This window comes from Mauremys mutica, chromosome 9, assembly GCF_020497125.1.
Source record: "Mauremys mutica isolate MM-2020 ecotype Southern chromosome 9, ASM2049712v1, whole genome shotgun sequence".
Classification (NCBI taxonomy): Eukaryota; Metazoa; Chordata; order Testudines; family Geoemydidae; genus Mauremys; species Mauremys mutica.
Genome location: NC_059080.1, coordinates 103227510 through 103252518, shown reverse-complemented (window position 1 = coordinate 103252518; position 25009 = coordinate 103227510). Strand labels below are relative to the sequence as shown.

General features: G+C 40.6%; 1 protein-coding gene across 5 annotated transcripts in view; it reads right to left on the bottom strand.

The window, feature by feature from the left end:
* OPA1 (OPA1 mitochondrial dynamin like GTPase) overlaps window positions 1-25009 on the bottom strand; it is an 83160-nt gene that overhangs the window by 20445 nt on the left and 37706 nt on the right. For all 5 annotated transcript variants that reach the window (XM_045030634.1, XM_045030637.1, XM_045030635.1 and 2 more), the window contains 10 exons: window positions 22220-22284; window positions 21498-21574; window positions 18328-18493; window positions 17409-17561; window positions 15000-15108; window positions 13327-13406; window positions 11549-11689; window positions 9848-9964; window positions 8046-8139; window positions 5274-5384 (listed from right to left, as the gene is read on the bottom strand). In XM_045030634.1, coding sequence (XP_044886569.1) covers window positions 5274-5384; window positions 8046-8139; window positions 9848-9964; window positions 11549-11689; window positions 13327-13406; window positions 15000-15108; window positions 17409-17561; window positions 18328-18493; window positions 21498-21574; window positions 22220-22284 — 1113 coding nt within the window. The remainder of the gene's footprint in view (window positions 1-5273; window positions 5385-8045; window positions 8140-9847; window positions 9965-11548; window positions 11690-13326; window positions 13407-14999; window positions 15109-17408; window positions 17562-18327; window positions 18494-21497; window positions 21575-22219; window positions 22285-25009) is intronic.

The window sequence follows — 25009 nt, the reverse complement described above, 5'->3', positions numbered from 1 at the left end:
CTTATAAACGAACCGGCTTATGATTGAGTATATACGATAGATATTCTATTCAAGGAGATTCATAGATTAGCCCTTTTCCATGCTGTAACCGTACAGATAACAGTATGTCAGCTCTTCTTCACTTAAACAGCAGAAATCAGGCTAGAACTTTAACAGTAAACACAAAAGTTCTCTGTGCAGCTGCGGCCGTAGGCATTAGTATGGATTTTACTTTGCTATCAATAGATGCTACAGGACTCCTTTCGTGCCCAAAGCAGAGACTTAAAAATGAAGGCGAAAGTGGGAGGGAGGAAGAGACTGACAAGGTGCACTTTTATGAGTGCAAAATGTACTTTATATAACATTTTTAAACATTACTGCTTTAATTCCTACCCCTCCATACCGATGCTAGTAGATCCTGCATATAAAGTACAGATTTAAGAAGCGGTCACGTGTGAATCTAAGGGTCGCTATGGAATCCGTGTTTCATAAGTGAAACTTACTACTGTGCCACTTGAGCTCCATCTGAACTACAAATACAAACAAGTCAGAGGACTCAATTACAAGACAGTTGCATTTTTGGTAACAGACGGGACTTCAACAGCATCCTACAGAAAGGCTAAAGATTTGGATGTGTTTTTAGTCAGGCTACAGAACACAGGTAAGGTCCTATCTATGTTACAAATCGCAATCATGTTGTTAAGGAGCTAGGGGACAAGTGAGTTGACAACAGGTCCCACCACCTGCTGAATCTGTAATCCAGAAGCATCATAAATGCCCAATTAGACAGGGAACAAGACAGACCTAGACAACTCATGCAGCTTCCTCCTGTTTGCAAATATTACACAAAATAATGAGCATGTCTAAAACTGTGGCTTTCCGGTGGCAAATAATGTTAGTGTTTTGTTCAAGGTAACACAAGTCAAACTTCTGCGTCCATCTATATACAAGGCATTTTTAAAAGACATTATATTAAAGCACATTTCCCCCAGTCAATTACTTTTCTCCCTCTTTGTCCCCTTCTTTCAGGTGTTTCTGGTCCTAGGACTTCACGTTATTAACGTAACACTATTTACATGATAAATAATATGGCTATTTGGCATTTCTCTGAAATACATGTACACACGCGTGCGCACACACACGCATACTTTCCCCCCTAAAAAGATCTTCAGAACAACCTTCAGAACCATCTATATTTTATACAGTTTGTGCTAAGCTGTGTAAGGAATCAGTTTATGAACAGGCTTTGGAACGTCTATAAATAAAATGTGGAAAGTAACATACGGTGAAAGTGTTAGATTCAGGGCCTAAGTGATATTAACGAAACACATGGAGAATTAAAAGTTCCATTCCAGGATTTAGAATACATGCAATAAAAACATGCATCAAATGAGAAATGTTGTGATTTATATGTAGTCCCATTATGAGGCTGTGTCACCCAATCTAGAATACCTAACATGCCATCAACTGGCATCTCAGGGCAAAAACAAACCAAACAATAAAAGACTTTCAATGCTTTGGTGTTAAAAATGTGACATAGCATAGCAACACTGCTTGACTTTTGTTATCAGGAGACAAGTCCTGACAAGTCAAGGGCATTTAAATAATCTAGACTTCGTTTACAAGTAGAGCTTAAAACTAGGAAGCTAAATCTCAACTGGTGAATTAAAATCCAAACATTTAATGAGTGTGGATTGCGAGAGTGAGGATTTCCTTTCCTGAAGTAGCGGAGTTCTAATTGCCACTTCACGCTTGAGGAGGAGATTACTTGTAGGTTCCACTGAGACTTCAATGCCCAGTGTTATCAGAAAGGATCTCTCAGGTGTATAAAAATTGTAACAAAGAAAAGCATTCTCTGTACACTAAGGAGAAAGCCAAGAAATCTTCTCTCAATCATCTGTTCATAAAATTAGTACCACTTAGCAATAAAAGCATGCACGAGAGTGAGGAGAATATTTCTGAACTGACTGTAGAGCCAAGCACTGATGGTTTTAAAATCTTCCCAAAGGTACAATAAAACAGAACATGTCAGCATACATCATCTTTCACTGTAACTGTGCACTGGATGAGGGTTAGTTAATAAAAAAAACCACTTGTGGTTAGTGTCTGAGACCTGCAAGAAACACACTTGGGAATTTTTTGTTGCTACATTTTATTTTATTGAATATAAACTACTGGATACCCACTGCTATTCATGAACTGAATTAATAATATATAAGTAAGGCCCTACCAATTTCAAGCAGGGCTTTGGAGCTCCAGCTCCGCTCCAGCTCCAGGCAAAAACCTGCAGCTCCATCCACTGCTCTGGAGCAGCTCCGCACTCCAGCTCTGGGCTCCGCTCCAAAGCCTTGAGTGTCACGGACAGTGAAATAAGCCCTGCCCAACGAAATCCGATCTCCGCATGCTGCTGGAAGTGCCCTAGCCGGGGGCTCCTAGCTGTTAGTCTGGGCTGGGCTGGGGAGGGACAGGAGTTTCCCTTCTCCTGCTCTCGGTGGGGAGATCAGAACCACCTCCAGAGGCAGCACAGAAGTGAGGGTGGTACAGCCCATTTCTGTGCTGCAGCAGACCCGGAGCTGGGCTTGGGGGTTCCGCACCCCTGCCCCCACGGCACCAACCGGGGCTTCTGCCCCCCAAAGCTCCAGCAATGGCTCAGGGCCCCCATTTTTCCAGGGCCCCCTCAAATTGGCCAGGACCCATGCGTTAATCTACCACTGGCCAGGACTAGCAGCTAGGAGCCTCCAGCTGAGACACTCCCAGCAGCTCCAGAGGGATTAGACCCACCTCCACCTCCAGGAACCTCCGCTAGCTGCAGGAAGCTCAGTGGTTGCTGCCTTCAGAGCCCATCTCTGAACCATGGTTACAACACTGAAATTTCAGATGTAAACATCTGAAATTGTGAATTGGACTAATTTTAAAACCCTCTGGCCGTGAAATTGAACAAAATGGACCATGAATTTGGGAGGGCCCTATACAGAAGATTGCTATGGCCACAATTCATCCTTCTCTCACTGCAAGTCTTGCTTTCTGTTTCAGATATCTTGTGGCAAGAAACATCAGTCTATTAAGGCTGTGTCCGGTGAATGGAACTGGAAACCAGAATGGTCTGAGATATTTTACACTACTAAACTTCCATAGCTGTCGTATGTACCAAGCTTTTAGATTTCATAATATCTTGCTTTCACTTCTAAGCATGATGTAAATCAGCAAAAATCCACCGATTCATCTCTGAATATTGGTGACATCAGAGCAGAATTTTCAGAAGCCTTCTCGCTAGCTTTGAGCGCTCAGCAGCTGGCCTCCAGTGATCTCGCATCATCCATCAATCTCCTCACTGGCTGTTCCCTACTACGATGACCTGCTACTATAACTTCCTTGGTCACTTTCTTGAGGTTATTTCCATCTCTACGCCTCACATGACCAAAGCACATAAGTTTGTGTCTATTGATTTCTAACAGCAGAGTCTGCTTCCCTCAGTAATCTTTTTAACATTAACAGTCATCTTCCTTTCGTTCCTCGAGATACACAAGAGTCTTTGCCAGTGTCACCTCTTCAAGGCTTCAATTTTCTTCTTCTTTGCAGCATTAATTTACCAAACTATCTAAGCATTATAGTTTTACATAAATACTGTTTATTTTCTAAAAAATAATATCAGCTTTACAGCACTGAATACTGAAGGATAAACCAGTGCTAGCAAAGAATCATGCAATGAGCCAAAGCTTTTGCAAACAAGAAAAATAATGTATAGGTATTAAAGCAGCAAAACGAGAATTAAAAGGACAACATTTACCAACAGAAAATGCATAGGCCCCCTCGCTAATAAAGGAAATAATTTCTCCATTAAACACTCATACTCTACTCTTAGTTTAAACACCAAATAGCTTTGTTTTTCTTTACACAGCATGAAGACAAAGAGGAGAAACCTGGGCAAGCCCTGGTTAAAGCCCGTTTCACGTTAAGAGTAACATTACAGCAGGACTGACAGGGGTCTTCTGAAGCAATACTGATATTTTGTGTTGATAGCCAGGTGCCAACAACCAGATCGCTGCTATTTCACACAGATGCTAAGAAAAAGAAAGACTAAAAAGATCTCGACTAGGCCACTTCAACATCCAATAAAAGTTCTCATTCTCTGTAATCCTAAAATCCTACAGCAACACCTTCTACAGAATCTCCCCCTCCCCCCCAAAATTATCTACACTTTTAATTTAAAGACAACACTCTAGGTTCTCAATGTAATCATATGGATTGGTGGTGTAGCCTACAGTTTACAATAAGCATAAAGAATTTGTTTTTATATAGCACTGTCAGCGATCATAACCTTTTGCTAAAGAAAAACAATGTATATATACTAGGAAAATACGGCAGCAATTATATGCTCAGCTATCTACAAGAGTAGAACTGCTTGACTGAGTGAGGGAACGCTGACCAGCACGCTAGGCCACGCTCGATATCCTACACTACTTACACAAAAGCTATGTTAAAAGAAAGTTATGTAGTTGCGAAGTCCAGCACGCGAAGTTAGGAAATGCCAAAATTAACGTTTCCTGTGACCTGAATTTGGCCCCCTTGTGCATGTGCACTATGACACAGTCTTCAATTATGTGATCAGACTTTTTTGCACAGTACATTTTCCTCCCTTCTGGAGGTTCTACTCTGCTTGTAGGCTGCTGGAGCGAGGTACGGGGGCACGGCGAGCGCAGTGCTCATGAAATTTTGAAGGATTTTGGTATGCTGCCAAAAAAACCAAGCTGTGCTGTGTGAAAAACAGATGGGCAATGGCAATTTTCATCAGTTTGTAACTAGGCCAATTCTGAGCAGATTTTCATGAGGCCAGCAAAAGGCACTTCCCTGACACCAGGACCATCCCTGTGCCATACTCGAAAGGCCTGCTGCAATAATAGAGTGTAGGGTGCTTCAGAAAGGGTTGTAAGAATCTATTATTATCTGAAGCATTAAGCAGCCTAAAAGTAGAGGCAGCTTTTGTTCCCCCGATAAGCAAAAGCCAGATGTTAAAACTTCCATCCTGACAGCCCCGAGACACATGTATACGGGATCTAAGTTTACAGTTTCATCAGAAGGATGCCACCTTAAGCAACACACCAGTCCTCCAGCACTGCATGGTGTTGTCAGCACTTTGGGTAAGACCCAGACCTTCTGGCCTACAGGTAAGGATCTGTACTAACATTTCGTATTGTCAGCAAATAGGCATCAAAATTTCATGTGATAAAGGGCTCGGCCGCATTATCTGTTTCCTTTCAAGTTGTATGTGAAATACTAGTAAAACAGCTACTCACTGAGATCCTCCGCCAGCTGGACCCTTTTGCCCGTTAGTAACTTAACCTTCTTGTCACTGTCCTCAGCAAAGTCTTCCAGCACTTCCTTAACATTCTTCTCCAAACGTCTGACTGTGAAAAATACATGTTAAAAGACTAGTGAATTCTTTGATAGGGAAGCGTGTGACATTGCAGTTTATATGGTTTTATAAAAATATGCTAATGAGTGAATATAATGTAAGTGGAATATGCTTCATGCAAAAGGTCTCTTGTAAGGTATCATTACAAAGCTTGTCGTCTACTGAGTGTGATCATTCTCTTTGTATAAATGTACCACTCTTGTATCTGGAACTAGAAATATGAAATATAACTCTGAGGGCCTACTGTAATTATGCAAAGTGTGGGCCATTAATGGTGGTTTGGAGTCTTGATGACTCCCATTAACCAGGACAATTGTCTGCAGATGGCTGTGTTTTACCTGTAAGTCTTCCTGTATACTTGTATGTGCTGGCAAGTGGGCAATGAAGTCTTGCGGTGACATGTGATCACATCACCTGAACTGGAATCCATCTTTAACCTGGTGCTTTTCCATTGAGAAGGGGGGGTGGGAACCCAGAGAGGGACAAAGGATTCCCGCTTTATGCAAAAGATGTATAAAAGAGTGGAACAGAACAAAGCGGGAGGAGCCATCATGAAGAATCCCCTAGCTACCACCTGAGCTGGAACAAGAGCTGTGCCAGGGGAAAGAATTGTGCCCAGGCCTGGAAGGGGTCCAGTCTGAGGAAAAAACTTACTGAAGCATCTCTGAGGCTGGGATTATCTGTGTTCAGTTTGATTAGACATAGATTTGTGCCATTTATTTTATTTTGCTTGGTGATATACTTTGTTCTGTCTGTTACTACTTGGAACCACTTAAACCCTACTTTTTGTATTTAATAAAATCACTTTTTACTTATTAATTAACTCAGTATGTGTTAATACCTGGGGGAGCAAACAACTGTGCATATCTCTCTATCGGTGTTATAGAGGGTGAACAATTTTTGAGTTTACCCTGCATAAGCTTTATATAGGGTAAAACAGATTTATTTAGGTTTCAACCCCACTGGGAATTGGGCATCTGAGTGTTAAAGACAAGAACACTTCTGTGAGCTGCTTTCAGGTAAACCTGCAGTTTTGGGACAAGTAATTCAGACCCTGGGTCTTTGTTGGAGCAGACGGGAGTGTCTGGCTCAGCAGGACGGGGTGCTGGGGCTCCGAGCTGGTAGGAAAGGCAGGGGTAGATGTAGTCTTGGCACATAACCGTTTAAAAATCAAAGGAATGTGTTTTCTTCTTTGCAAACACTACTTTTTTCATCCCCTCCAAAAAAGAAAAGAAAAATTCCTGGTGTTTTGGACTTGTGAAGTTTGTGGGGAGGTATGGGCAGGCTGAGTTCACGCATGACAATTTAAATAATGCATTCAGCTTCCCAAGCCGATCTTGCCAGAAGTTTCATAAAACCTACATATTTGGTATTAAAATATTAATTGCACTTAATTTCTAGTGTATGAAACGTGGTATCTAGACACTTTTACAAATCCTGGTATTCCCTAGAAACTCGCATTTGTGCATTAATCAATAAATTCCATGACAACTACTAATAATGAAATTCCAGCCATGAGTCACAGGCTCCCCTCAAACAGCCTCTCAGGGAAAGCCTGAGCAAACAGATAAACCCTGCCATTTGCCCTGAAAAAAAAAATCAACATACTCTCCACATAGCAGATTTTATCCCTAAATAGACAAATCTAGTGACAGTCATTTCCAATGGCTCAGCTGATCTCCAGTGCTGGCTTGGTGCATAAAGAGAGGTTGTTTCTAAAATACACAGGACCTAACCATAAGGGACTATAGCTTGGATTCCCCCAAGGAAGGCTGTTAGAATCCTGTGGAGCATAAGGATATTGTGCTCAGTGTGTGAAATGCCCAGAAGAAAAAGCCTCAATCTCTTTCAACCAGTGAAGGTAGACAAAAGTACTCTTGGGTGCCACTGTTATCTGGGCATCCAACAGGATCCTAGAGCCAAAAGAACCACTAGATTGCAAACTGTTTGAGAAAAGCTCCTGAAGTGTAAGGGTCCGATGTTCCCTGCACCATTTCCTCAGGCTCTCTTGATTTACATGGGCACAGTCTTAGCCGATTAGTTCTCATCTAGACCAGATGCTTGGGAAGCTGAGAGAACTTCCGGTGTAGGAAGTATGAGATGTCAAGAGCTGGATGATAGCAACAGGATGATGGCAGTGCAGCTTTAATAGCCTCATATATACATCACCAACATCAGAAATAATAAACACGTTAAACAAGTAGGCTTAGGATGCTCTTTCCGAGAGGAATCAGTGGAAGGAGAACTCCAGCTCTGGAATCAAGTAATTTAGTGTTGTGATAATCTCCTCAGGCCACACTCAGGTATTGTCATGGTTCTCCTTGTATTCCTTACGGAGCATTTTATTATACCATATACACTTGTGCTCATTTCTTCCTGCATCCTCCTTGCTTGCTCAGAGCAAAGTTCAACCTTTTCAGCATTGTATAACAAGCTAGCACCTGAAAATAGTTGTTAATGGGTTTAAAATATTTAACATACTACCTGCATCAAGCCCAGTTTAATAGTTGACACCTCGTCACCCACCAAAACATGAAACCAAAACCAGCCTTCTATTCTAATGAACTAGAAAGTGACATCCGAATGGGATAGCACTAGAAGCTTATTAACCTTAGCACTGTGTTGCAAACAGGGCAGTCGCAATAAGCCTCACCTTCAGTGTTAGTAAGCTGCTGCCTCAGTGTGTTTGCTGTAATCGCCAGCATTCGCTGTATGCGCCAGAACAGAACCACATCATTGCATTCAAGCTGAAACAGGTAGAGGAAGGTGTTAGCGCTTCCTTTCCTTCCTTCCCCACGGGAGGTTCAACGAACCGTGTAGTCCCTTAAATAGAAAACTGAGGTTGCTCTGACATACACTCTTGAACACAGTGACTACAGCATGTACGCATTAACTTATGCAAAAACATATAGAAAAGATTTGCTGTGCATGATGAAGAAACATACCCAAAATTCCTATGCCAAAGGCCACTCCCAGTCTTGTTAAATAGGTCTCCCACTCCCCCTGCATCCAGTTGTTCACCTTTCTCCAGTGGGAAGGGTCATGAAGGGACAGCCCAGGAAAGCGACCTGCAGGCACTACATACAAACTGGGTCTGGGCACATGGTGCTCTCAAGGCTGTATTATACTGGCTGGAAGGAGACAGACATACTCCAAACTTTGTCTTGCTGCCTGACAAAAGCTTATGAAAAACATGTGGGAGTTAGGGGCTTGCACAAGTGCTTACAGGAGATACCCCAGGCCCACCGAAAGCTCCAGCTTCGTAGCGGGGTTTCCAAAGAGGGTATAACACAGAGGAGGAGTTGATATTTGAACTCCAGCTGGGTTGCTGCCTGTATTCCTCACTGCATGCCTGGTGCCACAGGATGGCAGCTCCCAGCTCCTCTCTGAGACCCCATCCCGTGCCACAGAGCCCTAACTACAGCAGTCCTGTAGAGAGGCTTCTGTGGTAGGGACGAGGAGGATTTTGGACTATGTATGTTGATTTTTTCCCTTAATCATAGGGAGATTCCTTTATTTTTAGCTTTTTTGGCAGTTTCTTCTTTATTTCAACACACTGATTAAAGAGCAAGCCCTTCCCTTTGTACTGCTGCAGGCAGCACTGCAATCATCAAACTTCCAACTGTTTAAAATACAAATCATACATGAAGTTACAAAAGGTGGCTCTCTAAACATCTTGGACATTTTCTTCATCTTTATCATCCCATCATTTTAAGTATAAATCTGTGATACGCATTGAGCCATTTCCATATCTCAAGGGATGACGTCCATTATCAGGATCAAAAACAGATTTCCAAAACACTGTTTGCATCAGATCAAAACTGCCATTTCTCTCTAAACCTTCCATTTACAAATACTGGAGGCTCCACAGATACACTAAAAGGTTCAATAGAGGAGGCCTGATTGCTAGCTTTGTGGTTGATTATTAAAAATGAAAATTACTTGCATATGGCCCACATTTTATTGTGCCAAATATTAACTTTTATTTTTGTTTCTAACACTACTGCTCCACCCTCGTCACAGAAAAGCCATTCTCTTAGTATTAAGGCTTTTCCTCCACTACAGCTTTGAAATCTAAAAGTCAATAAGGAAAGCAGACATTAATGGGAGAAGTGGGGGCAAATAAGTGGATACCAGCAAGATGCCAATAGTCCTGAGGGCTGTTGTAACATTAAATTGTCATAACACACTGAAGAGCTACAGAGTCAGGAACAGAGATGCTTAGTTGATGACTGACATCTAGTGGACATTTTGTGTAATTACCACTTAATGGAATTTTGTCCATTGAAAGCAGACATAGCCAGCTGGGATTATAAATACCATACTGAATATTTTAAAGCATATAAAGAAACAGATTAATATAAAAATGGTTGCTTTCTTTTTGGCTAGATCTTTGTAGACATTGAGGCTGTTCGCATTCCCCAAACGGCAGTATCCATATGTTCCTCAATTTACCTCAGAGTCTACAAAATGCCTTTGGTAGTAATAAAAGCCTCTTCGACACAGATTACAGTGGCTCAAAGCTGTCCTCAAGAAATGTCTTCTATAAACTTGGTGCCACGTGTCTTTAATCTAAGAAGAAAGTAGTTAAAATTCATGGATAAACTGCATAAGCATTCTCCAGTTAATATTTTATGTATTTTAATAATCACATTTCACCATAAGCACATGAAAAAAGTACAGAATTGATTTGCACAATCCCTTTCCCTGTATACGTTTAAATGTTATGCGGTTATTAGTTGGTAAATTAATGAAAGCTATAAAACATATAATCAACATCTTAACTGAATCCAAGGCAAACATTAAAAAGGATTCTGTCAAATAGCATGTTTACATTTCTATTCTTCAATGTTCGCAGCATCCTCCAGAAGTTTAAATTGTGTACAGACACTGTATGCATTTGTAAATGGCACACTGTTATTCTGAGTTAAATGCAAGTTACAGGTCACAGTCTGCAAAGACTGTCATTTGAGCACAACAGATCAAGCACTTTGAATGCCATACATTAGTTAACTTGCTGTTTAGCCAGAAAAGGGCACAGAGAAGTACATTAGTGGGTCTTAGATTTATGAAGAAACCACACACATTTAGAACTTTTCTTCATTAGGTTTATTTAGACCCCAATCCTGCAAACTCTTATGTGTGTACTCTGGTTTTTTATTAGAGCAGCGTGTTCTAGTAGATGAAGCACTGTTCTGTTCTGGGACTCAGAAGAAATGGATTCTGTTCCTGACTGCCACTGGCTGGCTGAGTGGCCTTGGGCAAATCATGTCACTTCACTTCTCTGCCTCCGTTTCTCCTATCTTTAAACAGGAGATAATGCTACTACCTCCTTTTGTAAAGTGCTTTGAGATCCTCTGATGAGAAATGCTGTATAAAAGCTAAGTATTATTATTATTATGTACTTAGCTTGAGTATTCATGGTAGTAAAGTTAAGTATGTGCATAAGTCTTTGTAGGATTGGGGCCAAAGTTACTACAAAAACAACACAGAACTATAGAAAATCTCCATGTACCTAATATTGACAATATTTGAATTTTCTTATACAACTAGTTTTTAAACTGCATGTTTAATGAAATGAAGTGCCTGGTTACTTTAAGAACCTTACATGGTTAGAATTGTAAACCATTTTCAAAAGATTTTCACCCCAGTGACACAGTCCCCTGACGAAAGATGCTCCCTTTTGATAGAGTTAACTTCAATCTCTTTGACTGAAGTTCATCTGTTTATATCCATGAGATGAATCAGCCAAACTCGACTGCACATACAATTAACTACAATTCACAAAGTCTTTGTAAATAACACAGAATAGGTTTAATCATTCCTCTGTCCCCTGTGGAAGGTTTGCCTCCACTACACACTGTATGGATAATATTACTTTAGGGGTAGACATGTCACAATATGGGCCTCTATCACAGGCAATGTATCTGCTTAGCAGATTCTGATTCCACTGTCAAATCCAAAAGTGCTGTACTACAGTTGTCTGACAGCCAACAAATAAGGCCCTACAAAAATGTGTGCATTGCATGCAAGCATTCATTTACTAATTTATTCTGAAACATCTGGATTACAAATTCAGTTTAGACAGTTATTTTTATGATAGCTAGAAAGACCATACAAAGCTTCCATACATTCTGCTACAAAGTTACATCTTACCAAACATGGGTCCACTGCTACCCCTTTTGCTTCAAGATTCTTTCGGACAGTTGTCACCTCGTCATTTGCAAGGTAAGCTGCATGGTCTTCATTGCATTTGATCATCTTCTCAAGTTCATTTTTTGTTTCATTGCGAATAGTCTCAAAAAAAAAAAAAAAAAGAAGAGGTTCAAATTCAAACACAGACATTCCCACATTATTTATAGTTGGTAGTTTCCCAGCACCACCATTCGTGTGAAGAGCCACAAAGGTAAGAATCCCAGCTTGATGTCACTCAACTTGCATAGCATACCATTGTCTATGTCATTAGCCCAGACTACAAAAACCTTTACGTAGTAGTAGTCTAGGTAGTAATAATAAATATATCACATACTCAATATGGACAAAAAGGCTGAAGTGTAGACTGCTTGACAGTAATGGTTTTAATTAAGGTCTGCATTTAAAACTCCACCTAGCTGACAATCACTTGACCATCAGTTCTACATGGCTGCCACCCAACTCAACAAGTCCCTCAACTTCTTCTCTGTTCACCTTTGGATATCTAATCTCAAATCAGCTCTTAGCTGCATTGTAACTTCATAGCCTGATATCTCCTTCTTAGACAAAGTACCATGTCTCTCTTTATTCAGCCTGAACTTTTTTCACAGAACCAGCTATCTTTGAATCATCCTGGATCTTGAATGCCAAAGAAAGTAATCAAAGGAAAGAAAATGCATCAATTAACTCTGTCACCCCTTTTGGGAAATCTTCAAAATTCAATCTATCTTGATGCTGTTAAATATTATTTGTGATTCAGTCTCCTACCTGTACTATGTTATAGCATGGTCCTCCCTCCTAGGTCTTTCTACAGTAGAACCTTTGAGTTACGAACACCCCGGGGAACGGAGGCTATTCACAACTCTGAAATGCTCGTAACTCTGAACAAAACATTATGGTTGTTCTTTCAAAAGTTTACAACTGAACATTGACTTAATACAGCTTTGAAACTTTACTACGCAGAAGAAAAATGCTGCTTTCCCTTTATTTTGTTGGTAGTTTACATTTAATACAGTACTGTACTGTATTTGCTTTTTTTTGGTTTCTGCTGCTGCCTGATTGAGTACTTCCGGTTCTAAATGAGGTGTGGGGTTCACCGGTCAGAACTCTGGTGTTCGTAACTTTGAGGTTTGACTGTATACAGATATTCTAAAAATAACTCCCTTTTGGGCAGAGACCCAACAGACACATTAAATTCATTGGGAGAAAGTTTCTCACTTGCTCATAACTTGGAAGAGTGGGTTAGAATAGAAATGTTCAGGCAACATTAACTATAGCTATCAGTAACATGCCACCTATAATACTGTAGTTCATTACTGAAATGACATAATTTAGCCATGGTGGGATACTACATTATGTGGTGCGAAAGACTAAATTAATTAACATCCTGCTTACATATTGGTTTATCTACCAAGAGAAGAACTTTCCTACAAACATTCAGTTTAACGACTGAACAATAAAAGACATAATTCCAATGAAGTAGAAAGGAAACAAGTTTACAATTGCTTATATTATGCACATGCCAGATATCCAAAAGAAATCATGTCCTTTGGGCTAACATTTACAAAGCTTAGAAATGATCACTGGGAAATTGCAAACTGTATACACAATTAACTGTTTGGCATGTGCAAAAGCACTAGAGTGCACAGGTCCATAATTTTAAAATTTAGTCATTAATAATCACCATGCTCACCACAAGAATATGCAGCTGCAAGACATCCAATATTTCTGTTTGCTTTTACCTGTTCTTTAGTGCGGCCTACCCAGTACAGCCATCTTTTTTTCCAGTCTGGGCCCACCATGTCTTCAATAACAGATTCAGCTAGAAAAGGAAACAAGATATTAGATATCACTCAGTAAAATACATGCTACTAGGTAAGACGTCTATTGAACCAAAACCTTAAGTATGATCAAAAAGTAGACTTCTAACTCCTCTTTTATGGAACCCTCAAAGCAATTCAATAATTAAAAAGTTTTCACATTCACTTTTCAAATGATTGAAATTTTCAAAGCAGTCTAGGGGATTTAGACATCTAGCCCAGTATCTGTCTACCGACAATGGCCAATGCCAGGTGCCCCTGAGGGAGTGAACCTAACAGGCAATGATCAAGTGATCTCTCTCCTGCCATCCATCTCCATCCTCTGACAAACAGAGGCTAGGGACACCATTCTTTACCCATCCTGGCTAATAGCCTTTTATGGACTTAACCTCCATGAATTTATCCAGTTCCCTTTTAAACGCTGTTATAGTCCTAACCTTCACCACCTCCTCAGGTAAGGAGTTCCACAAGTTGACTGTGCGCTGCGTGAAGAAGAACTTCCTTTTATTTGTTTTAAACCTGCTGCCTATTAATTTCATTTGGTGACCCCTAGTTCTTGTATTATGGGAATAAGTAAATAACTTTTCCTTATCCACTTTCTCCACATCACTCATGATTTTATATACCTCTATCATATCCCCCCTTAGGCTCCTCTTTTCCAAGCTGAAAAGTCCTAGCCTCTTTAATCTTTCCTCATATGGGACCCTCTCCAAACCCCTAATAATTTTAGTTGCCCTTTTCTGAACCTTTTCTAGTGCTAGAATATCTTCTTTGAGGTGAGGAGACCACATCTGTACACAGTATTCGAGATGTGGGCATACCATGGATTTATTAAAGGGCAATAATATATTCTCAGTCTTATTCTCTATCCCTTTTTTAATGATTCCTAACATCCTGTTTGCTTTTTTGACCGCCTCTGCACACTGCGTGGACATTCTTCAGAGAACTATCCACGATGACTCCAAGATCTTTTTCCTGACTCGTTGTAGCTAAATTAGCCCCAATCATATTGTATATAGTTGGGGTTATTTTTTCCAGTGTGCATTACTTTACATTTACCCACATTAAATTTCATTTGCCATTTTGTTGCCCAATCACTTAGTTTTGTGAGATCTTTTTGAAGTTCTTCACAATCTGCTTTGGTCTTAACTATCTTGAGTAGTTTAGTATCATCTGCAAACTTGGCCACTTCACTGTTTGCCCCTTTCTCCAGATCATTTATGAATAAATTGAATAGGATTGGTCCTAGGACTGACCCTTGGGGAACACCACTAGTTACCCCTCTCCATTCTGAGAATTTACCATTAATTCCTACCCTTTGTTCCCTGTCTTTTAACCAGTTCTCAATCCATGAAAGGACCTTCCCTTTTATCCCATGACAGCTTAATTTACGTAAGAGCCTTTGGTGAGGGACCTTGTCAAAGGCTTTCTGGAAACATATCTTTCATCAATTTTTTAACTAACTGTGCTAGGACTATATCATCAGTGAGGAGTCTGAAATGTACTATACACAAAATGTAACTGAGATTACATACACATACATCACTGCATAGATAACTTTTTCCTATCATAGAATATAAAGTGTGAGCACTTACTGTCCTTGAGGCGACTCTGGAGAGTATCCTCCATGAAGTGAATAGCTGCATCCCACTGCTGTTTATCAGATATTGACCGATCTTCTAAAGCATTGTGCTGTATCACTCGCTGGCAATGCAAAAAACAAATCTTAGGTTTTACAGCCCATCTTTTTAATTGCCAAATAAATTAATATTTAGAACCTACCTTCAGGACAGAAAATAGCAAACAAAAAGTCAAACTCAGAACACTGTTTCTTATAATGAAAATATGCCCCACTCAAAAGTGATTTCTGAAGACAGCTCAGTTTTGGCAGTATATGCTATTTAGAACATCTCTGTGGACACAGCACTTACCCTGTGTGTTACTCCAGTAAGGGAAACTTTCTGCACATCACCTAACAATGTTTTGCCTTGAAGTTCAGCCCCTTATGTTGCTGTGTCTTGCTGACAGGAGGCGAATATGTGGACTATCATGTAGTAGAAAGACAAGGTGGGTGAGGACCAACTTCTGTTGGTGGGAGAGACAAGCTTTCAAGCTACACAGAGCTCTTCTTCACATCTGGGAAACATACTCGGAGTGTCACAACTAAATACAAAGTGGGACAGATTGTTTGGCATAAGTAGTTAAGGCATGTTTCAAGAGACCACTTAAGGTGAAGTGGACTGTTAACACCCACCCAATCATAAGGGGGGGGGAGGAACTGGGTGAGCCAGGGGGAAGAGTGTTAGTGGGTTATAAATTATTGTAATTCAGTCCATGATTTTTGGCGTCTAGCAGAGTAATTAATTTAAGCTTCCAGGCTTGTCTTTTGAAAACGTTGTGCAGCTTTCCTTTGAGGATGAGGACTGATAGAGCGATGGCTTTATGAAAAGCTTTCACCAACAGTGATATGGCATTTTTATATTTTATCATTTTTCTGTGCCAGCTCATTCGAGAGCGCAGTGATTATAAATAAATAAATAAATAAAAATTGGAAATATACCAATCTCCTAGAACTGGAAGGGACCTTGAAAGGTCATCGAGTCCAGTCCCCTGCCTTCACTAGCAGGACCAATTTTTGCCCCAGATCTGTAAGTGGCCCCCTCAAGGATTGAACTCACAACCCTGGGTTTAGCAGGCCAATGCTCAAACCACTGAGCTATCCCTCCCCCATTGTCTGGTTTTGCCCACAGAGTTGTTATTGGGACACTGAGTGCACTGGATGAGATACCCCACATGCTGTGACAGGCACGTGTAGGATCCGTGGATCTCAAAAGGTGTGTTGAGGGGGCTGCTGAGCACCGTAGCAGTGGAGATATGACTGCAGGTTTTGTATCTGTTGTTCTGGCAGGGTTTGGTGCCGCTTTGAATTGGTGCGTCCTGGTCTGTGAGGAGCTTGCTTCTGATGATGAGCTTGGAGAGGTTGTGGGGGTGTTGTTTGAAGGCCAGAAGAGGGGGTTCAAGAAAGATTTCTTTCAGGATGGGATCCCCATCAAGTATGGGTTGTAGTTGTTTGATGATACCCTGTATGGGTTCCAGTGAGGGGTAGTAGGGGACAACTAGCGGTGTGAGGTCAGAGGGGGTTTTATTTCTGTATTGAAGCAGGTTCTCTCAGGGTATTTGAGGGGCCCGTTCCATGATGTGATCTACTTCTCTGATAAAGTATCCTTGTTTGGTGAAGGTAGTTTTGAGTGAGTTAAGGTGTATATGCCAGACTTTCTCCTCTGAGCATCTTCTGTGGTATCCGAGTGCCTGGATGTAGATAACCAATTTCTTGCTGTGTTTGAGGCGGTTACTGTAGCTATGAAGGTACCTGTGGAGATCTGTGGGTTTCTTATATAGTTGTTTGTAGGATTGCATTATTGAGGCTGATCAGATAATTATACACAAGAAATGCACCGATCAGCTTGTCTCTCTCACTAACAGAAGTTGGTCCAATAAAAGATATTACCTGACCCACCTTGTCTCTCTAGTATCCTGGGACCAACATGGCTACAACAACACTGCATACAATGTCAAGAATGTCAACACTGAATCCCACTGGAGCATGGAACCAACCTACCAGAGGGGCAGGAAAATGCTATTACTTTACCACACTTCTAGGCTTTATATTATTAATTCATGTTACTTGTGGATGTGATTTTCAGGCTGTGGTCCATGGGCACAGAAAAAACCTCTGAGAACCAAATAGTGAGATTATTGAATACTGGGAGGGTAAGCTGGTCCATGAAAGGTAATAAAGAATAAAATAAAATAATAAACCAAAGAGAACCACTGATTCAGATCATGACATTCAAAAGCAGAGATAGATACATTTCCTATGATTTCTTCCAACACTATTAGGGATTTAACCAAAAAAATGCAAGCCCAATGAACATTCATCATAAATCAAAATGATTTCAAAGGCAACTGGTTTGGCAGCCATGTGAACAAATACTACACTATACCAGGCTGTCTTCTGCTCTCTCATTCCACTTGTGTCGTTTAATACTTTCTTCTTTGACAGCTTGTTTCAGTTTATCAAAGATATCATCATGCTCTTTTCCTTTCTTTTCTGTCATGAAGTGAGAAAATTCTTCCTGCAGAGTCTCCCATGCCACCTAGAAAATTAATAAGAGAAAGTTACCTTCTGGAGCAGTCCATTACTGTGAACAGCTATATGTATTAGTCACTAACATAATCTTACAAGTATGCAGACAGCAATACTCACTCACCAAGAAACAGAAGATATTAGAATTCAGTGATTTGCTTTTGTGGCTCACAGAGAAATTAACACAAAACTTTGCTCACTGAGCAGCAATAACAAATGAACACAAAGGTGAATTCTTCTGCTGGGAGGAGGGGAAATATGGATATACACCTCTACCCTGATATAATGCGACCCGATATAACATGAATTCGGATATAACGCGGTAAAGCAGTGCTCCGGAGGGTGGGGCTGTGCACTCCAGTGGATCAAAGTAAGTTCGATATAACGCGGTTTCACCTATAACGCGGTAAGATTTTTAGGCTCCCGAGGACAGCATTATATCAGGGTAGAGGTGTAGTCAGCCTCCAGCTTTTTGCCACTTAAGAGGGATTTTTATTGGAAAATATTTAGTGAGACAGCCAAATAATGTTTCCAGTGGTTTTTGTGGCGCACACACCTGGATGACAATAGCTCGCCAATCTCTAGTGACTGGCTGCAATGATCATGAGCACGGACATCAGGAATCAGAAGAACTGCTCCTCTACTGCCATTTACTTACAACTCGTAACCTTCCTTTTAACAGGCTTCCAACAGAAAAATAAAGAGGGGTAAATATGAAAGCAAGGAGATATTTTTATTTATAAAACTAAATTGCATTCAGCTAATTGAGTTCTAACCTCTACTGCTTTATTAGGCAGTTGTTTGTCAGTCCACTGCTTCAGCTTGATATCCACAGTGGTGTTAAATGTCCCTGAATTTGTAGTCTGTGCTGCTGGCAGGTAGATGTTCTCAATCACATGAGTAGATACTCTTTCCCATAATGTTTTCTGAAGAATCTCCTCCCTAAATTGAAAGGTATAACATATGTGATAACTTCCAGTCCATAGAGTTCTAATCTATATGGCCAGTACTTTAACAGACTGACAAAACAGATGTCTTCTTGTACTTTGATTATTCTTAACACCAACCCTCAAACCATGAACTTCTCCCTACTTTCATTCTGCTGAATGAACAAAGATGGTGTCTGGAATTTTTACCCATAATTCATAGACTTGATGAATGATGAAAGTAGCTGAGAATTCCAACCTGCAAGTCCATCTTATCATGAATATATGTCAAAGTTCACGTGTCAAATTAGCTTCTCATGTCGCTATGGCGCTAACAACCATTTCTCCTATTTGTGTTGCAGCACAGACAGTTAATATATAATTAAATAAAATAAAGACTATATTAGTGATGATTCAACCCCCAAAATATTTTTTTTTAAATATGGTTTTAAAACATTTCAGAGAAACAAGGTGGGTGAGGTAATGTAATATCTTTTATTGAACCAAGTTCTGTTGATAAGAAAGACAAACTTTTGAGAGTACTTAGAGCTCATATTCAGCTCCTCGCCCACCTTCTCTCTCTAATATCTTGGGACCAACACGGCTACGATGACACTGTATTAAAATGTTTTGGAAGATTTAACATTATATGGGCTAGAGAGGGCAGAGTTGTCATTAAAATTTTCAGGACACAGCAGTCTCATGGCCAGCTGATATGCCAACTCAGGAGGAATGACTGAGGAATTTTTCAGAAGAGTCAGGTTTCATAGTAGCAGCCGTGTTAGTCTGTATCCGCAAAAAGAACAGGAGTACTTGTGGCACCTCAGAGACTAACAAATTTATTTGAGCATAAGCTTTTGTGGGCTACAGCCCACTTAATCGGATGCATAGACTGGAACATACAGCAAGAAGGTATTTATACATACAGAGAACATGAAAAGGTGGAAGTTGCCATACCAACTGTAAGAGGCCAATCAATTGAGATGAGCTATCATCAGCAGGAGAAAAAAAAATTTGAAGTGATAATCGACATGACCCATAGAAGGTGTGAGGATACTTAACATGGGGAAATAGATTCAATTAGTGTACACTAAAGTGGGCTATAGCCCATGAAAGTTTATGCTCAAATAAATTTGTTAGTCTCTAAGGTGCCAAAAGTACTCCTGTTCTTTTTTCAGAAGAGTCACTTCAGCTCCTTTCAACTCACTAACATAATGATAAGTCAAATCTGTGCTTCACTTTTATTAAATAACCTTATTCTCCCCAACTTCAGAACTGTCTGCCTGCCAAGCCAATATAGATGGGGCTGAAGTCACTCAATTCTTTAAAGCTGGAAAAGCCTTTTGCCTTAAATAGGTTTTCAAAGCTTGTACAACTACTCATAGGAACTTAAAAAGTACAAGTATTTAAAAAGTAGGAAAGAATTCTGGAAAATTTACTATCAGTAAATAAAAGTTACTATTGTCTCTGGCAAAAATGATGGTTTCCTTAAAAGCTTTTGTTCAAAACAAGGTAATTGCTTCATCATTCAAACAAACTCATTTATTTGAGCAAGAACACCACCACCACTAAGAGTGATGACATTGCATGATACTTTTGCTTAGGCCAGTGCTGGAACCATCAGGCCTGGTGTTTGTTCCTTACAATGAGCCACAAAGTGGGGCAGGATCTTGTGACTATGAGCAAATGCAATCTCAAGATCTTCCTTATTGTCATGCCAGTTTCATCAAATCAACAAATCAACCCTACCCAGGACATAATGGAAAATTTTAACATATGACAGAAAAATGTGTAGGCCTCAGCAACTTGTCACTATCACATCAGATGCACTGATCACTTGATGCAGATCACTCTGCACTCAATGGCTCACACAAGGATATTTTTATGGCCCAGGTTTCAAGTTTTCCTATCATCTATAGTGCACTCTTTATAATAAAATTGGAACATGGTGGTGACACATTAACTTCTGACAGATCACAAGTATAGCAATACTGGTATTTCACACACGTGATACACTGGGTCAAACAGAAGAACTAAGTGATGGGTCAGATTACCCAACGAATGCACTGAACTCTGAAATCGTAGGCCAGAATATGAACTCAGAAAAATCTTCTGCACAGAAAACATTCATGGGCCTACATGTGTTTTAAGGGAATTGTTTTCTTTAAATGAACTGGACTCTTAGTACTGGCCTAGATTCTAAACTGTGACTAAGCTGCAGTTCAGGAGGTAAAGGGTGCAAAAGTGGCTGAAGCCAGAATGTAGGAATGTTTGGACTATGCTCTCTTTCACCTGGCTTCGCCAGTTTTACTGGGACAGGACATGGATAGGATGTAGCACAGTGACTCTGCGCTAGCCAAGGGAATCCTCAATGGGACTGTGGACAGAGTGCTAGGTATGAAACCCTGAGTCAGCACTCTGTTCACAGGAGGTGCTGTGAACAGAGTGCTGACTCAGGGTTTCATACCTAGCACTCTGTCACAGGGACCGTTAAGCCAACTTTAGGGCTAAGAATTATCTTGTCTTTCAACTCCAAATCTCTGATTCTCAAAGACGATACGGAATTTAATATTTTCAAGGTTGCGTATATGCGCACACACGTGTGTTATCTCAGCATATTTGGTGGTAACCCAAACCAGGAAGATTAGGGTGATTACAAAAATTCATATTTAATGAGAACATGACCAATTGTTGAGTCGTTATCATAGTTTAAAAGCATCCTTGCTTTTCTTGTTCATGTTCCTGGATCTGTCTAGTGTGTGTTATATCAATTCTTTCTTAGGGGGCAGAAAAATGTACTATATTGACCAGAGACTACAAACAAGTTTGGTGATCTAGAATAAGAAACATGTTATGGTGGAAAGGTGGACAAAGGAAATCATTCTATCAGAAGGTTAGGAAATAATTACCATTTTTTATTTTAAATCTAAACAAAAATCTGTAATATAAACTAAAAAACCCTCATCTGTTTTTGGAAGAGGGACATATAGCATAAATTTGAAAGTAAATAGTTACTGTACCAGTGCTTTGGTGTGACCTGGCTCAAACTTATAACCTCATCGAGGATTTCATTCTTCGCTTTTTCAAACAGTTCATTCTATGCAAAAGACAAGCATGAAGGTCAGTGAAGACTCTGTGATGATGACTTTACCTTGAATATGTCTAGACTAATTTTCTATGAGGTGCAAAGGAATACTTTTTCATGGCTTGTAAACCTAAAACGAAACCTTCCAGTTGTGCTCTGGCCAGCATTTATGCTTGTAACATGCTGTCCTAGTGTATCATGCTATGCTTTCTGCACAGCTCCTGTCTTCCTACAAGGACAGAGAAGACAGAAGAGTTGACAGAACAATAACCTACATCATTAAAAGAAACATCATTTCTTGTTAGTTGGGCAGGTAGATCAACTCCGTAGCGATTATAGGATTTTAACAGCACTGCAGCTATTTGAAAACTGAGATTTATGTTTTGTGAAACTCAAATGACTAAATTTTTGAAGAGACTGATTTCATATCACATAAGGCCCGATTCTCATTTACACTAAGGTCAATTTACATAATTCTGGTAGCTGAAAGAGGTCTTAAGAGTGATGTAAAAGTAAATTATGCCATCTTTAAGGTCCCTTTACAATGCCAGAGTGAAGCAAAGGAGCCATAGTACAAATGAGAATAAGACTCAATTTCTAACCCATAATCTTAATAAACATTTTCTAACATATCAGTAAATGTGTAATGGAATTTACCCGGTCAAGCTCTCGCAACCGGGGGTAGTTGTTCTTCCATTCAGTCTCAAGATTAAAACGTGTTGCTATAGAAAGAAAAAGAAGAATCAGAGACATACATTTATTAAGACTCCTTTATAATCTGTTCAGAATGCCTGGCTATTCCAAGAACTCGCCTGTTCTTTAAATTCCCATGAAACTTATTTGTGACAAATCAATCTTGCATTTGACATTTCAAGTAAATCAAGTGACTGAGAAAAATCATGTATTTTATTCTTCAGGCACAGGCAAATTTGAAAGGCCATAACAGAAAGGGAATAAAATTTGGGCATTTTTGACCATAAAGCTATTTAGTGACCAATGGTTACATGATGACAACTCACAATTCCATTATCCAAAGCAGTTCTAAGATTTGTCCTTCACTTCCATGCTTTAATGTTAAGCAAATATATTTCTCTGAAACTTTATATTTAGCAGATGATTTCTCTGTGGCTTTAACTATCATTTCATGATTACTCAATCCATTTTTAAAAGTTACTAATTGCAACAGTTATGGAACATGAAAAAAGGAAAAAGCACAACATCAAAACAGTTTCACAATAACGTAGTTTTATAATTTTTCTTTTTACCCGTCATTTACGATTCAGATGATCTAAAGAAGCTTATTAACATTTCAAATATATGTTGTAAGATCTTATTTTCAACAGAAGCTATTAAACAGTACTGTTTTTAACTCTCCATTGTTGGTAGTGCTTTCTTACCTTCTATTCTATTCCCTAGGTAGAGAGTCGAGACAAACAAACTCTCATTAAAGTCCAGGAAAAGTCTCCCACCAACTTCAATGGCAATAGAATCAGACTAACACTGGGTGAAACTCACTCCAACAGAGGGTAAGCACAAGACCCTACACCCCATCAAAGTCCTTTACAAAGGTTTTCCAATCTAGTCATTCCCCACCTTTCACCCCTGCCCAACTAGGCAAGGCGTTGGACTTTCAACAGAACTAAAATGAACATCATAGTAGCAGCTGTTTGTACACTGGCATCACTTATGGTAGCCCAGCTTTGGGAACAGAGTTTGATAGTGACCTGCTGGCACAGAGTCAGCACATTATTGCACAGAACTACTAAAGGGCATTGTTGGTTTGAATCTACCAGTGTTTGAGGAGACTAACTGCTAATGGACACAACTGGGATACCCCGATTCCACTCATTTTACTGGCACTCAGGGCAACTCCAGCCGCCTCCAGAGATCACACACACTTTGAGGTGGTGACTGGGCGAACTATGTGAATGCCTGAGGACCTTTTGTGACATACCAGTACCATACAGTTAGAAGAAGTTAAACTAGAAACCTATATGCAAACATGACAGAAACATCTTAATCAGATTCACTTGCAGGTAGCTGTTAAATTGGGAAAGTAAACGGAAGGCAAAAGCCTATTTTGATAAAGACCAAGATAAAGATAAAGAGAGAACGCTTGGGAAATTGGAGATGAGGTTACACTCCTATCGTATGCTGTATTGAAACACAATTTATGTAACTGATGGAGTGGGCCACACTATATTGTGGATAGACTCAATTCCTCTGTATACAGAATTAGGATCAAACAGGAAAAAATAAAAGTAGATAAATTCTATCATGTCAGCTGTACCGGAAAAGAGAGATTTCTCCATAGGCAGAGACACTGAGCACAAAAGAGGAAGTGCAGGACCAGAGAGAGCCATCCCAGTAACAGGGAAAAGAAAATGGATGTCATAACACTGATTCTGTGTTCATGCCTTTACACTGCACTGCTGACAGAGCAACAGACCGTTCCAGTACAACAAGAAACAAGAACAGTTGAGGCAAATCAGGCTGTTATGTTGGGACTAGACTCAGACTTGCCTATAGAGGCTCAGGATGCAATGATAACAGTGACCTGGAAACGACAATGAATAAGCCAACACCAAGGACTTAAGGCAGGGGTGGGCAAACTTTTTGGCCCAAGGGCCACGTCGGGTTCGGAAACTGTATGCTGTGCCTCCCCCAACAGCCTGGCCCCCACCCCCTATCCGCCACGACTGCCCCCCTCAGAATTCCTGACCCATCCAACCCCCCCGCTCCTTGTCCCCTGACCATCCCCTCCTAGGACCCCCCACCCCTAACTGCCCCCCCTGGGACCCCAACCCCCTATTCAACCCCCTCCTCCCCCCTGTCCCGACTCCCCCGCCCCCTGACAGGCCCCCCGGGACTCCCACGCCTATCCAACCCCTCTGTTCCCCGTCCCCTGCAATGACCCCACTGCTATCTGTAGTGTGCTAGCTCGAGCCCTGCTAGTGCAGATCTGTCTAGCTGGGCTGGGAGGCTCGCTGCCAGCTGCAGTGCAGACAGACCACTATTGGCTGGGAAGGACAGAGTTCCTGTTCTTAGCTGAGCTGGAAGAGAAGCAGAGGGCCATTCAATCTCTCCTCCTACTGCACCAAGGTTTTCCCTCCTATCCCTCCAGTAACAAGGGCAGGGCATATGCCCAGTGGTTCTCGTCTCGAGGAGATTGTTCTGGCATTTCACTGCTGAAGGTATGATGTCGAGATGTTAACACTCCGTTGTGCTCTCTTTTCTGTTCAGGTCCAGCCAGAACTGTGGTCAGGTTTCCACCGGTTCCACTACATTATGTCACATCTTTGAAGCAGATGCAGGTTTTGGAGGCAGATACATTTTTTCGGCTGTTTGGGCTGGGACAGTCAGTGTGTAATTAGGATATCTCCCAGCACTGTAGGATTCATCGAAAGGCTCACTGGCAGAGAACACTTGGACTCTGTCCCACACAGC